General features: G+C 34.8%; 1 protein-coding gene and 1 pseudogene across 1 annotated transcript in view; one reads left to right on the plus strand and one right to left on the minus strand.

Annotated features, from left to right (window-relative positions):
• On the plus strand, window positions 1-1,753 carry LOC144374591 (olfactory receptor 2AE1-like; annotated as a pseudogene).
• The window catches only part of LOC144374592 (cytochrome P450 3A9-like), a 27,264-nt gene continuing 13,200 nt past the window's right edge, over window positions 1,681-15,744 (minus strand). The window contains exons 7-13 of the mRNA XM_078037362.1: window positions 14,231-14,379; window positions 9,235-9,362; window positions 8,031-8,097; window positions 5,121-5,281; window positions 4,668-4,894; window positions 2,443-2,605; window positions 1,681-2,113 (exon numbers count right to left, since the gene is read on the minus strand). Coding sequence (XP_077893488.1) covers window positions 2,024-2,113; window positions 2,443-2,605; window positions 4,668-4,894; window positions 5,121-5,281; window positions 8,031-8,097; window positions 9,235-9,362; window positions 14,231-14,379 — 985 coding nt within the window. The 3' untranslated portion in view covers window positions 1,681-2,023. The remainder of the gene's footprint in view (window positions 2,114-2,442; window positions 2,606-4,667; window positions 4,895-5,120; window positions 5,282-8,030; window positions 8,098-9,234; window positions 9,363-14,230; window positions 14,380-15,744) is intronic.

The following is a 15,744-nucleotide window of genomic DNA, read 5'->3' on the forward strand; positions in this document are numbered from 1 at the left end:
TCATACACATGATTACACACACATAGGCCTATATTTAGTAAAAAGAGTCATAAATTCTGGCCCTTAATAGAGTCTTGGAATTTCAAATGACCATGATCGTGATGACAAATTTTAGGTTTGTCTTGCTTTGAAAAAAAATGAATTTCAATAATTTCAGTTTCTGGATACTTACAAATAGAGAAAAAACTCTTCACAAATATTTTCTTGGATCAAGAGAGCTTACCACCCTGTACACAGGATCCCATATTTCTGGCATCACACTTTGTCTCCACTCCCTGTTTCCCCAAGGACTTTGAAGGGACCATGTGGCTGAGGAATCAGACGTCTCTGGCAGACTTCATCCTTGAAGGGCTCTTCCATGACTCCCCGACGCACCTTTTCCTTTTCTGCCTGGACCATGGTGGTCTACTTTGTTGCACTGAGTGGCAACACTCTCACCATCCTCCTCATCTGTGTGGATCGTGGACTTCACACCCCCATGTACTTCCTGCTCAGCCAGCTCTCCTTCATAGACCTGATGCACATCTGCACAACCATCCTCAAGATGGCTACCAACTACCTGTCTGGCAGCAAGTCCATCTTCTTCCTGGGATGTGCCACCCAGCACTTTCTCTATTTGTCTCTGGGTGGTGCTGAGTGTCTTCTGCTAGCTCTCATGTCCTATGACAGGTATTTTGCCATCTGTCATCCTCTGCGTTACACTGTGCTCATGAGCAGAAAGGTGGCACTGATGATGGCCCTCACCTCATGGTTGGGGGCATCTCTGAACTCCCTAATTCACACAGTCATCTTGATGCACTTTCCCTTCTGTGGATCTCAAAAAATGTACCACTTCTCCTGTGAGTATCCAGCTGTTGTGAAGTTGGTATGTGGTGATGTCACCGTCTATGAGACCACAGTGTATATCTGTAGCATCGTGCTTCTCCTCCTCCCCATCATTCTGGTTTCTACATCCTATGGCTTCATCCTGCACAGTGTCACTGAGATGCGTTCAGCTGGGAGTAAAAGAAATGCTTTTGCCACTTGTAGCTCCCACTTCATTGTGGTCTTTCTCTGGTTTGGTGCCTGCATCTTCTCGTACATGAGGCCCAGGTCCCAGCGCACTCCACTGCAAGACAAAGTTGGTTCTGTGTTCTATAGCATCATTACTCCCACACTGAATCCTCTGATTTATACTCTCCGGAATAAGGATGTAGCTAAGGCTCTGAGGAGAGTGTTGAGGAGAGGTATTATAACCCAATGACTACACCTGTATTTGGCCCAAGTATAGAGCGTTATTATGGGTAAAACTCTAAGAATTTTCAAGATTCCAGATCCATGATGTACTTTGACTATCCAAAGAATAAAGTGGTTTATGTATACCTTCACTATTTTAACTGAGTTGCAGAAATTCAAGTAGCATTGTATATGTGTCTAAATCCTTCAGAGTATTATGGAAAAACCTTTACCAATCCCATTTAAAGTAGACATATGAAGTTAAGTGATACTCTAAAAATATTAAGATAAATATATAAAGACCTTTTCTATCATTATTTTTATGGAAAATACATATGTAAATCATGACAACAAAGACTATTTAGGGAGTATAAAATTAGAATGTGTTGATTAATATTAGAAACCTGTGAAATAAAGCGTGTTTTGAAAGAAAAAAGTTGATGATAAAGTATTTCTACTCAGATATTTTGAGTTACTGAATCAGTGTTTAAGAATTTATAAGGGCAGATATGAAGAGGTGAGGGTGCAGAGGTGGGTGGATAGAATTCCTCCAAAACCAGAGAGGCTGAGTTTTCATATCTGTCACACAGATGGTCACCTCCTTTCCATAAAACAACACATAATTCTTTGCACAGACAATGAACAAGCCCAGCAAAGGTCCAGCCTCCTAGTAACTCAAGAGCATCATCCACCCATAAATCTATTTTCAAGACCAATTTTTTATTTATAGAGAAAATCAATATGTCTTTTCTTCTGAGATACATCTTCTTTGAAGAACATAGCAGAGATTTTCAGGGAGATTTAGACTCTACTTTCCAGGCTCATCTCTTGACACAACCTTTAGAACAATGGGTTTTTCTGGTTGAAGAAATGGTTTCTTGCTTAATTTCAGAGGAATCTGCAAACATTAAGCAAGTATATTTAGATGTAGTAAATGAAACTCGAAAAACAGAAAGAATCAGAAAAAGTACATTTCAGACAATAAAGCTATACAAACAAGTAAAAAATACTTTCAGCCTCTTGTGTCTGGGATTCCTTAGCTACCTGATCTTTAATATCTTGTTTTTTATAAAGCCACAGATATAGAGCTCTAAAACTGAAGAAGCCTAACATTGCACAAGTGTCTCAAAAGAGAGTCTTTGAGTGAGCAGATACTTTTCTTTAAATAGGTTCCTCAACTAAATGTAACTACCCACAAGACCTTACTTTTTCATAAAGTGTCCTGACCTGTGTTTCCTTGCAAGGATGGAAGAAGAAGTTCTGCAGTAATCTGATAAGAGCAAGTTTCATGCTCATGAGAGCAAACCTCATGCCAATGCAGTTTCTGGATCCATTTCCAAAGGGCTTGTATATGTAAGGATTGATGTTCTCCTTGTTCTTCTTACTGAACCTAATTTCACAATAGTAGATGAAAATAAGTTATTGAGACATAAATCTATGAAACCTACATAATTGGGGTTGTCTCCTAAACATTCATAAGCAGCAAAGCACAGGATTCTTTTGTGGAATGGTCACTGAAATCCTTCTGTGACTTTTCTTATAAGAATTGAAACCTACAGAACTTTCATTCTCCTTACACTAGAGGAGCTCTCTGTCTTGTTAAGATGTGATGAATGCTATTTAAAAGAAAATATGTCTTTAAGTACTGAAATTATATTCAGGATTGTGATCCATACACACTCTTTAAAAAATTAGAAAATGAGCATATAAATGAAGCAAAGTGTGTTCCTACCATAACTTCCACTCCTGCATTTCATATTTTTATTGATGAAGGAGGAGAAAATTCTCCCACCATGATTACCTCTCTTCTCTATACTCCTTTTTATCTGGATCTTATTGTCTCCCTTCCTTCCTCTCTCCCTTCTTTTACACAATTCCTCTCTTCCTCTACCTCCTCCTCATTCATCTATTTTCTCCTTCTCCTTCTGTTTCTGCCTCTCTCTCCATAGAATATTATCATTGTCTTCTGAGTCTGTCTCATAAGTTTAGAAATAATATCTGGAATGTTGAACCCAGTTTGTATTTAAATTGAGCCCTAGTTTTTTGATTACTTTAAGGAGAAAGTGTTTATTTGGAGAAAGTGATAATGACATTGTGATTTTTTTTAATGTATTCTTATATATTTGAGAACATTTTGGCAAATTTATAGGTGATTATGAATCAAAGTAATATGGAATCTATTGGAGGGTTTGTGGTGTGTGGAGGGTCTGATGAGGTTGGTTGATAATTGTTTGAGCAGATGATGAGCAGATGCGGAAGCATGGAAAGCGTTTTCCAAACTACTGTCTGTAGATTATGCTTGTGTGTATGTCAAGAGTCCTCTATACCACACATATTTGTAATTTTCCTCATCCTGGTCTAGTCCCTGATGCACTTTAAGCATGTAGTATCTTATCATGCCTCAGTGAATCAAAGAGATGTGTAATCTCTGATTTTGTATCTGTGAAGTTCAAAAGTTGGAAGTGCTGAAATTGGAGGAAACTGGCATTGAGGAACTCATAACCAACAAGACAAGGTCACTCTAATCAAGAAGTGTAACATTAGGGGCCAAGAGTAGTCTTGATCCCATGCCACTGGACCCCCCAGACACTACCCTGAAAACTTTCTTTATTTTGCTCCTCAGTACAACAACAGGAAAACAGTAACTCTTTCCAGAGTGCAAACTGTGAGGTTGGATCAAAATTTTCAGAAGACCAAGGTCAAGGATCAAAATTTTCAGAAGACCAAGGTCAAGACATATTTAAGGATGAATATCTCAGGTGTCTTGGGGGCAGGTTACTTGGCTTTGAAAAAGTCATCAAATGTGGATAGTATGAAGAGCTGGCCCAGAACACTCCAGAGACAAAACTCTGAGGATCTGAGCTCTCTCCATCCTCAGTGAGGCTGCTTAAACTATCTGGGTGGGGGGTGGTTCTTAGGCCTTAACTTGTATTTAACAATTGTGCTGGAGGAACCAGGAAGCAATGTTTAATCAAGTGGAAGATAGCAGTGCTTCCTAAAGCTGGTAGAAAATTCAAGGAGCTATAGTGAACAGGACAAAAATCCTAAAATGATTAAAAAAGATAAGCATCTAAAATAAGAGACTGGTCAAGTGGCAGAAAGGTTTATAGATTACTGTTAAATAAAATAAAAAACAGTTTAACATCAAATGAAATGTGATAGCATTTCAGTCCTTAAAAACTACACATTTATATAAAAATTTCCATACTGAATTAATCACATTAATAATAGATAGGGCTTATCTTGATGTTCTAGGGCCTTAAATGGCTATAGTCATTTATTTTTTCTAATGTTTGTCTTCTAAAACAATTACCACTTTGTAAAAGACTTCTTAAAATTTTCTTAAAACAAGAAAATTTTAAAATCACATGTATGCCATCTGCACTAAAAGTCCTCAGAACATGTGTGAAACAGCCTCTTAAGGGTGGATTTTTTTCTCAGGAGCCCTGTACCTTTCAGGGTAGAACTTTTCAGGTTCTGGCCAGTTCGTGGAGTTTTGATGAAGACTATATGTTGGTATAGCCACGATTGTTCCTTTGGGAATGCGCACCCCATTGAGTTCAACATCTTTTTTACAGACTCTCACAATTCTCTCAATAATTGGATACAATCTGAGAGTTTCATTCACCACCATGTCCAGATACTTTATCTCAAATAGTACATCATATGTAACAGGTGCCTGACAAGAAAGAAATTTTTTGTAAATTAAGATTTGGAAATAACTTAAAACTTTGTTGACACAGTACACTGATGTTTTCAGAGCTCCTCAAATAACTCATATTGGTAAAATACCATAGCATTTGTAAAGTATTTAATAACCATCATAATTTTAGAACTGCCCAATAACACACTGAGATGCCCAGAGATTTTAACTCTCCTCTCCCCTCCAGGTGCCATTCACTCACCTTATTTGGCAAAGTCTCATCAATCTCCTGCTGAAGCTTCTTCTGGACATCAGGGTGGGTGGCCAGTAGATACATAATAAATGAAAGAGTGTTGCTAGTGGTGTCATACTCAGCCAAATTAAAGATAATAGACTGGGCTGCAATCTCCAGATCAGATAGACCTAAAAGGGGAGGAAAGACAATTTAGTCTAAGCATGTACATGCACACTTTACAGTTCACATGAACATAAATCAGAATGATGATCCAAAATCCAATGAGGAAAAACTGGAAGAGCAATTCATAATGTTCCTCATTCTGCCACCCCCCACCACGAACACAACTGGGTGATTTCAAGAGACAGTATGGATGTCAAACAAACAGTATTTTTCAACTGTGCCTTGCATATCATGAACGTTATTTAGCTATAAATAGTGGGTAGCACTCTTCCCCTGGGAAAAAAATAAACTTACTCTATCTAGAATGTAGTTTGAAGAACCTTGAAAGCATTTGCAATACTGGCATCTTTGCAGGGAAAATAAAGGCCATAATTGACAGAACTATACTGAGCCACAGAGAAATTTTTCTACACAAACTGTGGTCCATGGACCAGCAGCATCAAAAGCTTCAAGGAGCTTATTAGAAACACAGAGTTTCAAGCTACTAAACTGAAATCTGAACTTCCATGAGATGTAGTCAACTCTGTTCACAAACTAGCCTAAGAATCATCAGGTAATAGAAGACCTGGGGCACCAGTTTTCAAATTGGATGATCTCAGGGTGTGCAGAAACTATACAGAGAAAAATAACCCAGAAGAGTAGTGATTAACCAGAGCCTAATGAGTGGTATTAAAATCACACAAGAAAGAATGTGTTGATACAGGGCATTAGGCAGAAGCCATAGGATGATGGGGTTCAGTGAGTGAAATTAACATTGCTTATCAATCTTGGGCTGAATGTCATCTTTCTTAGTACACATCCCCTCTATTTGCTGAACTTCATAATCATCAAACAGCCTTTGTGATAGAAGGTGTTGTTTCTCTTGACTTTTCTCCTAAAATGTCACATTCAAGTATTCATCTCATTGATTGGAGAAATGATTAGGATTTGTTGATACTCAAATACCTGAACGAAATATGGTATACATTCCAACGATGTAATTCATAACAAAAAATAATACAAAAATACAAAATGAGTGTGAGAAAGATCTACATGGAATTCTAGCTTACAGAAGCTTTCTATGATGCTATTGTGGGAAAACTCAAACCAAATTTTCCCCACTACTGGCATAAACCCAATGATACTAAAATGAAATTGGAGTATAAACTTAAGTTACACTTAAGTTAGTGGTAGCCACTAACCATATGTGTCTATCTAAATTTAAATTTTAATGAATTAAATCTAAATAACAATAGAAAGTACACTTCTTCAGTAACATTACCTACATGCCAAAAGCTACATAGCCACGTATCCAGTGCTTACTGTATGAACAATACTTATATTTAGTACTTCATTCAACACAGAAAGTTGTAGTGGAATCAGGGAGAGGATTACTGTTTCAACCATGTATATGGACTCACATAGAAATATTTATATTGCTCAGTCTGCACTAATATATTTTATTTTCATATCTCTGTTCAGAGAAACGATCTCAAAGAAACTACAGTAGTAATGGTCACATTACACTTCCAGATTTTGGTTTCTAATACCATCTCTCACTTAAAAAAGCCAGGGCTTCTAGAAAAAATGGGTGATTCCAGGCCTGATCAAAGGATATAGACAAGGAACCTAGAGTTTCTTGCACCAGAAAGCAAGAATGTTCTCCCAAAACAATCTGAGAAAACATATGCAATACTGTGTATGTTTCTACAATGTGGATATATATCATTATATAGGAATCAAAACTGATAGAATGTACAAACTCAAGAACTCTTATGTTCACCTATGAACTTAGGGGTAAGGTGACTTATCTGTGATGGTTCATTGATTGTGGCAAATATATCATTTTGGTGAGGGACCTTTGTAATGGGGGAAACAGATGAATTTCGAGAAAAAAATGGATATGGGAAATTTCTATGCCTTCTTCTCAGTTTTGTTATGAACCTAAACTGCTATAAAATATAGTCAATTTTATCAATCAAAATATAAGATGAGGAAGAGAAGAGGGACGAGGAACAGAAAGAGAAGGGATAAGTTGTTAAAAGACTTAAGCCCAAGAGAATTTGACCATAAAAATAAAAAATGATAGCAAGAGAATAAATTCATAGTATATAACATCATACTGACATAAATAAGAATGGAACTCTCTGACAATCTAATACCAACTCATAAATGTACAGTAGACAATAGAATGATAAAGACAGCAGTTTGTAAACATCATAATTCAAATGCTTTATATCAAAAATCATTCATGTATGATAAAACTAGTTGGTGAAAGTATGCTGAGGAATAGGATATTTACACAGTATCGGAGGTTTCCCCCACAACATTCTTATGAATTACATGGGAAAAGTTAATCTTAATATCAGATGAAGCTAGTAAACACATTTTCACCCAGTACTGCCATTGACCCTCACCACTACTGGAACAGTGAACCTCCTGATTGGATGTACAAATGCAAATATCCAGGCAGAGGTTCTGATTCAGTGTATCTGAATGAGGCTTCAAATCATCATTTGTTCTGATGTTGATGGTAAAAAGACAACAGACTAACTTCATGACTGAAATGCTTTTTCCTAGTTTCCCTTCAATTTTTGAGCCTTGTTACATCTGTATGATTCTAGACAGTACATGTGGGCACCATTTGCAATATCCAAATGTGTATCTTCCTGCAATTTGGTGGAAATCTATTTTCTCTAGAAAATGTGTATATTTTCAGGATAATTTGCTTATTTGAATTTCCGTGTCAATGGACCATGAAACATTCTTGGTTACCTTGGTAGGGCTCCTTGTCTTGGGAATTCTGGGAATCAATCATTAACTGGAGAAAATCAATGCGGTTCTGGAATTAGAAATGGAAATGGGAATGACAAAATCAGTCATAAAGTCAGAAGTACATCTTGAATGTAGCATTTCACCTCCCTTCTTAGAATATGGGTCCTTTAAGTCCAGAAGTCTGGCTAGGGTTACACAACCCACAAGTGAAAAAAATATGCATGTATAAACCATGGAAAACAGGATATTTTCCTGAGAGAAATCCAGCTATGGTGTCCAATATCTGTTGGTCTTTGCTCCCCATAATGCTGAGTTTGTCTCCTTTTCCTGTCATACTTGCTTGACCAGGAAGTGGTCTTGGACTTCAATTCTTTTATTTTTCCTTAATTCTTATTCAATGACCACACTGAATACACTTGGTAGTTTCAAAGATGATTACTAGCTTTTGTTTGTGTATCATCAAATCCTCCACCCATTAGGTACATGATTCAATCTTCAGTCACACTTGGGGATGTCTGTCCTGCCTCCCTGACCTGGAGACATTCTTGTGCTGACCTCCAGGCAAAGCAGAAGGCAAACCTGGGTTATCATATTACCTTGATGGTAACTGAAGAGCACGGCCTGATTGTGGACAGGAAAAGACTCAGATTTAACATACACATACTTCACCAGGTGCCCAATAGGACCTTCCTTTGAAGAATGTGCCAATTAAGATGTAAAGGGCTTGGAATTGTAATGATTGTTCACCAGTTTAAGATTTGGGGAATACTTTTAACAGTAAAATCATTTTGAAATACGATTTTTATTTTGACAGTTTACTGAATGAGAGGGAAATGATAAGGTTTTTATTTGAATGATATTTTTTTTCAAGACATAACATCATGTCTATTATTGTATCAAAAATTTTCAATCTTACTCATTATCAGTTTGACTTTTTTAAATTTGATCTTCATTCTAACCAAAATGTAAAAATTCTCCAGTGCAAATCTTAAAGTATTCCATCAACTTTAAAAAATGTACAGAGAGGGACTGGGGAATGAAGCTCAGTGATTCAGTATTTGCCTAGCATACATGAGACCTTGGATTAAATCCCCAGCACCACTTACAAAATTACATGTACATTTGTATATGCACAAGTCAGATGTACACAGCAAATAAATGATCAAAAAGCGAACATTGTCATGTCACCACCACCAGGTTTTACCTTTTCTTTATTTTCTAGGGGTTTTTGTTTCACCTTCATTACAGAATTTTTAAAAAAATCCAGAGCACTTTTTGAAAACTTGTAGACATTTAATGCTTGAAACACTGGTCTAAGGAATGGAAATATCACTAGAAAAAAAGTGAAAGAAAAAATAAAGAGAAACCTTGATGAAAAGGCAACATCCCAGGAGCATTGATTATTTTATAAAAAATACAGAAGAGAAAAATCATCAGTTTCCTCCAGCAGAAGCCATTGCCTCTGTGGCCAGTACCTGGTGTCTGGTTCATGGCTGAGCAAGGGCATTTCATACATGGGGTTGCAGCCACCATAGCAGGAGATCAGTGGCCCCATCAATGCCACTGGACTGATAAAAGGAAGAGGATTAAATTCCCTGGCTCCTTACCCTTTTGTGTATTGGAATAGGGTCTCTGGGTAAAACAGTTTATACTCTGTGCTATAATTAATTATGCATTCAAGGAAAAGTAGGCAGGATAGGTACAAGTTGACCTATGTTTCTCAGCTGTCAAGAACTGAAACCAGAAATCAATAACAGATGGAAAATCAGGAAACTCAGACAAAAATACAAATTAACTATAAAACTTCCAGACACAACTGTCAAGCATGAAAGATGGAATCCAAAAGCAACTAGAAGTTGTTTTTTAGGTGAATTAAGGTGATGACATGTTATATCACACTTAGGAGAAGTAGCCAAAGCAGTGCTCATAAACATATAGCTACAGATGTATAGGTTTTATAAAAGATAGTTCTCAAGTCAATAGTCTAAGTTAAATCATAAAATGGTGAAAAGAGGAAATTAAACAAAAGGGAAGCATAAGAAAGAAAATCATAAAACTCAAGTTGAAACAAATGAAATAGAAAAGAAATAAAATCGACAAAAACAAAAGGTGTGTATATGTCACCTTACCCCTTTGAAAATGTCATAAAAATCACCAAACCATTAGCCAGATTGACCAAGAAATACAAAGGCATAACAGTTTCATATGATATTTCCTTCAATATGTACTAGAAATGGGCATCTGGATCAGAAGGTATATCTACTTTTATTTATTTTGGAGTCCTTCACACTCTTTTCCAGAATTGTGTACATTTCTACCTACAGTATGTAAGAGAATTTTTTCTCCACATCTAACTAGCATTTGTTATTTTTTCATTCATTCTTTCTTTTTTTGATAATGGTCATTCTAACCAGGGTGAGATGATGCCTTATTGTAGTTTTTATTTGCATTTCCCTTACACCAAGTGATATTGAATAGTTTTTTCATGTATTTTTAAGTCATTTTTTTTGAGAAATAACTATTTGGAGAATTTTTCTATATTTAAACTGGATTACTTGGGTATTTGGCCATTATGTTTTTAAAAATTTGTTATATTATGAAAATATATATCATTTATATATGTAATACTTTATAGATATATAAAACATATTTTATATTAATATATTTTTTCTATATGATTGGAACATCTGTACATCCAGATTTATTTCTATATTATTCTGAATACCTGATATGTGCATTAAATCTAGGTATCCATCAATGCATGGATAAAGAAAGTGATATATATATTTATTTATTATATATTATAATATAAAATTTATGTATTTATAATATATATTAAAATAAAAAATATATATACCCACACATACATATATGCCCAATGGAACATTCATCCATAAAGAAGAATGAAATTCTGTATTTTGTAGCTAAAAGTGGATGGAATTAGAGGACATTCAGCTTATGAACTAAACTAGACACATCAGTACAAGTACCACATGTTTTTTCTCATATGTGGAAGGTAAAAATATTTGACCTGAATGTATAATAGTGATTATTAAAGGTTGGAAAGGGCTATGGCAGAAGGTGGATAAAGAAAGGCTCTATTTCATTTGTGTATGCTGTGTATATGTGTTGAGACATCACATGGAACTCCATTTATTTGCATAACTCATACATGTTAATGAAAAAATAAAATAAATATTAAAAAAGAAATGAATAGCAAGAGAAATGAAAAAAGAATTTATTACTACCATTGGAGAAGGATTATGAAAGAATTCTAACAATTTGCTTGTTCACATATATTTGTGCAGAAAATCCTAAAAGACACAAACTACAGAAATTGATTGAGAAGTAAATATACAACATGAATAAACTTGTAAAATGTAACATGATTGCATTAGTAATAGAAAATTATTCACAAATACAAGCCCAGATCTTGATTGTTTTAATAGTAGATTCTACAAAATACAGAACTAATACCAATTTTTCAAAAACACTTCCAAAATTAAAAGAGCATTTCTGAATATACTCTAAAAGACCAGTATTACCCTAATACTAATACCAAGCAAAGACAACACAGGAAATGGTTGTGTAATACACCAAATCCATGAAATAAAAAAGTCAACACAGAGGATTATTTCAATTGATGCAGAAAAAAACATTTGATAAAATCAAAACCAACATTCCCCGTGGAAAAATAATTCTCAAAATCATTCTTTTGTGATAAAACCCTCAGCAAATTAGGACTAGGATGAAATTTTGTAAATCTGATAAATGATATCTATGAAAATTTGTAGCTTAATAATGTAATAGTTTTACCCCAAATCAAGAACATGACAAGCATTTCTCTCTCACCACTTCTCTTGGGATACTGTAAGTAATAAAAAGTTCACCAGCATTTTATGATACAAGATCAGTACACAAAAATAAACTGCATTTCTCTACACTGTGATAAGCAACCCAAAAGAAAAACTAAGAAATTAAAAAATAATTCTATATTCAATGACATTAAGAAGAATAAAATACATAGGAATCAATTTAACAAAGGTGCAAGACAAGCACAATAATAACTACAAAATATTGTTGAAATAAAAGAAAGAGGATCTACATGACTAGGAAAAACATCTCAGGTTTGTGGATCAGAAAACTTAATATTGTTTAAATGGCAATAGTACTGAAATTGATTTGCAGATTCTAATGTACTTTGTAACAGAATCTTAGCTGGCTCCTTTGAGGAATTGGCAAGTTGATTTAAAATTCACATAGAATTCAAAGGAACACAGAATAGCTAAAATAATGTTGAAAATGAGATTGAAGTTGTAGGACTCACATTTCTTGATTTAAAAACCCACTCCAAAGCAAAAATAAAATGTGGTCCTACAAGATGGGTAAACATATAGATAAATGGAATAGGATTTAGAGTCCAGAAATAAACCCACATGTCTATGGACCATGGAATTTTGAGAAAGGTGCCCTGGCCATTGAACAGGGCAGACACTCTTCAAAAAATGGTGCTGGAACAACTACATAGCCACATGCAAAAGAATAACATGTTGTCCTCACCTGGCCCTGAATGTTAAACTTAAATTAAAATCATTGGGCTACCTTAATATCAGAGCTAAACTACAATTTTTAGTAGTAAACAATAAAAAGTATGTAAGTCAATATGGTTTCAATCAATTCTTATATTTGATACTTGGAGCACAAACAATAAAAGAAAATGATTTAAATATTAAGTTTCCAAGACCTGTTCAGTTTCTAACATTTATATAAATGGCATCAAATTGCATGCATCTACTATCAATTGCTTTTCTTTTGTGAACACTACAGCTTTAATATTAATACATTTTAAGATTTTGAAATCCAGCTCATTCATTTTAATGGTTGGGATATGGAATACCTTCCATGATAGGAATAAACTGCAAAAAACTAAAAACTTTGTGCTTTAAAGGACACTATCAAGAAAGTAAATAGATATTTATAGAATAGGAAAAGCTTGTTTCAAATCATAATCTGATAAGAAACTGTGTAAGGAATATATGAAGAAGTATTTTTTCAAATAAATTATTTAGAAATTATTTTTTCTTTTATTTTAAATTTGTTCCAATTAGTTATACATGACAGTAGAATGTATTTTGACACATTGTACACAAATGGAGCACAAGATTTCCTTCCTCTGGTTGTACATGGTACAGAATCACACCAGTAAAATTCTTAAGCCTCAAAACAAAAATACAAATACTTCAGGTAATTGTGGGGAAAGATATGGATAGACATTCTTTAAAATAATGAATCTGAATTATCTTTCCTATGTACATAGATGAACACCTCATAGTGAATCTCCACATCATGTACCTCCACAAGCCTGCCATCCTAATTAGAATAAGGTATACTTTATGTTTTTATAAATATGTGATGTATATCTGAAAAGAACAAATAAAAAAGTGATTAACATTGCTTGTTATCAGTAACCAACAGGAAAATACAAATCAAATCCACATAAGTTGACATCTCACATCCACTACAATGTCTAAAATAAGAGATGGAAACAGGAAGTGTTAGAAAATAAGTGAAGTAATTGGAACCCTCATACACTTTTAGTAAGAATATTAAATGGTACAGCTATTATGGAAAACACTGACAGAAGTACTTTGTAAGGCAGCAATTTCACTCCTGAGTATATACTCAGATGAAATTGAAAACTAGAGTTCACAAACAAGTTGTCACACTAATGTTCATAATGGCACCATTCATAATAGCCAAAAGGTGGAAATAACATAAATGTCTATGAACTGATGAAAGGATAACTAAATTGTAGTATATCTATACAATGGTATATTATTTGGCCATAAACATGAAATACTGATATATATTTTACTTGGAAACAAAATACTAAATGATATCACCTTACATCACAAAAGACCACATATTGTATGTCCCCATTTTTATAATGTATGCATCATATGCAAGGCTAAAGAAATAGAAAATACAGTAGTGTTTGTTTAGCATAAACCATTTTGAAAGCTGACAGTTAAAAGATAATGAGTTTTCTGAGTTTTGACAATGGTGAGGGCTGCACATATCATTTATCATCCTAAAAATTATGGAGTTTTACATTGTAAGGAATCATATAGTATGTAAATAATATCTTAATGAAGTTGTTATTTTAAAAGAAAAAAAAAAAGAAACGGTGATCCACATACTAATTATAAGAAAAATTTGATGGAAGACATCTGAACCAATGGCTTTCTTGGCTTTTTTCACAAATGGATCTTGTGCATTGTTGAGGGAATTGACATTAACTCCAAAAGATGTGCTAACGATCACGTCCATGCTGTAGCTCCCCAAAATTCTGAGTAGAAAAAGAAATGTAAAATTTCAATCTGTACTGCTTTACTCTCCTACTACACATGCTGGAAGAAGTGATATGAGCACATTCACAAACCGTCAGAAATATCTGTTGATCAAATGACTAGTCCATGCTCCTATCAAATGCCGTGAGGCAGCTGCCCCTGTGCCAGGGGAGTTAGGGATACCAGGGTAGTGAGCTCAAGGAGTTCAGTCACAGAGACAGACACCCATAATCAGATAAATTACCTCAGTGAGTGGAGCGCAGAAGATAAAAGATGATTAAGTATGGAGCTTCAGCAAAACCAAGGTGTTATAATTGACTCCTGGTAGGAGATCCAATATAGGTGACCTTGACCTAGGTCCTGCCTCAGCACAGTCTGTGCCCAGAGCTGATTCCTCTCTAGCACATCACATAAAAGCAACACCCTGTTCTGAGAGGCAGAAACATTGCCCCCCCTTCTCTGCACCCACTGCTACAGCTCCTGAGAGGTCCTGAACTTCAGGACCCAAAGTGGCCCCAAGGGCAGAATCTCACAAAAGGAAATGAGTAAGAATATCCTCAGTTAAAACATTGAAAATTTTCTCAAAATGTACTTGGATGATCTCACAACGTGGGGAACACATTCTCTCAGATTTCCCAAGACAGTATCTGCCGGGGTCCTGCCCTAGCGGGGTCCAGGGAGTCCTGAAGGATGAGTTGCGTCCGCGATAAGATGAGACAGGAGACCTTCCCTCGAGCAATATCTAGAGAGAGAGCTAAAGCAGCTTTCTCTGCGTCCCCTTTTATTACAATTTTTCTCATCATTATAGATTCACAATACGTCATTAATTATATAATTTAAAACTTTGCCAAGACATGACATTTCCTTAACCATGATTGAGGGTACATTAATTTACATTTTTCCAGGATATGACCTTCAGTTATATAATTATTAAAAGTACAGAATCATTAATAAAATATGTCACTAATTTACTTTTGCAGATTTTCCCAAGATTTACTATTTTTCCCAAGATATGTTATTTTCTTATTAACTAATGTCAAACTACGTAACCAGACTCTAAGTCTCCTAACCAATCATTAACCTAAAGTACACTTGTACTTTATTTTTAATCTAAAATGCCCATCTAAAAATGTCCCTTTAAATATTATATTTAAAATATCCTAAAGTTTATGAATTATCCTTAAAACATATCAAAAACCTATACAACTAAAGACTTAAGAATTTCTAAACTTAAGAATCTAAATAAAATAATATTTCTAACATTATTCTAAAACTGTGTCTTATAAATCTATTTTAATTAATTCCTAAATTTATTCTCATAAAACTGTTTGAGCTGCTTTCTCAAAGAGTTTCTTTGTTTCTCA

The sequence above is a fragment of the Ictidomys tridecemlineatus genome, unplaced genomic scaffold, assembly GCF_052094955.1.
Source record: "Ictidomys tridecemlineatus isolate mIctTri1 unplaced genomic scaffold, mIctTri1.hap1 Scaffold_769, whole genome shotgun sequence".
Classification (NCBI taxonomy): Eukaryota; Metazoa; Chordata; class Mammalia; order Rodentia; family Sciuridae; genus Ictidomys; species Ictidomys tridecemlineatus.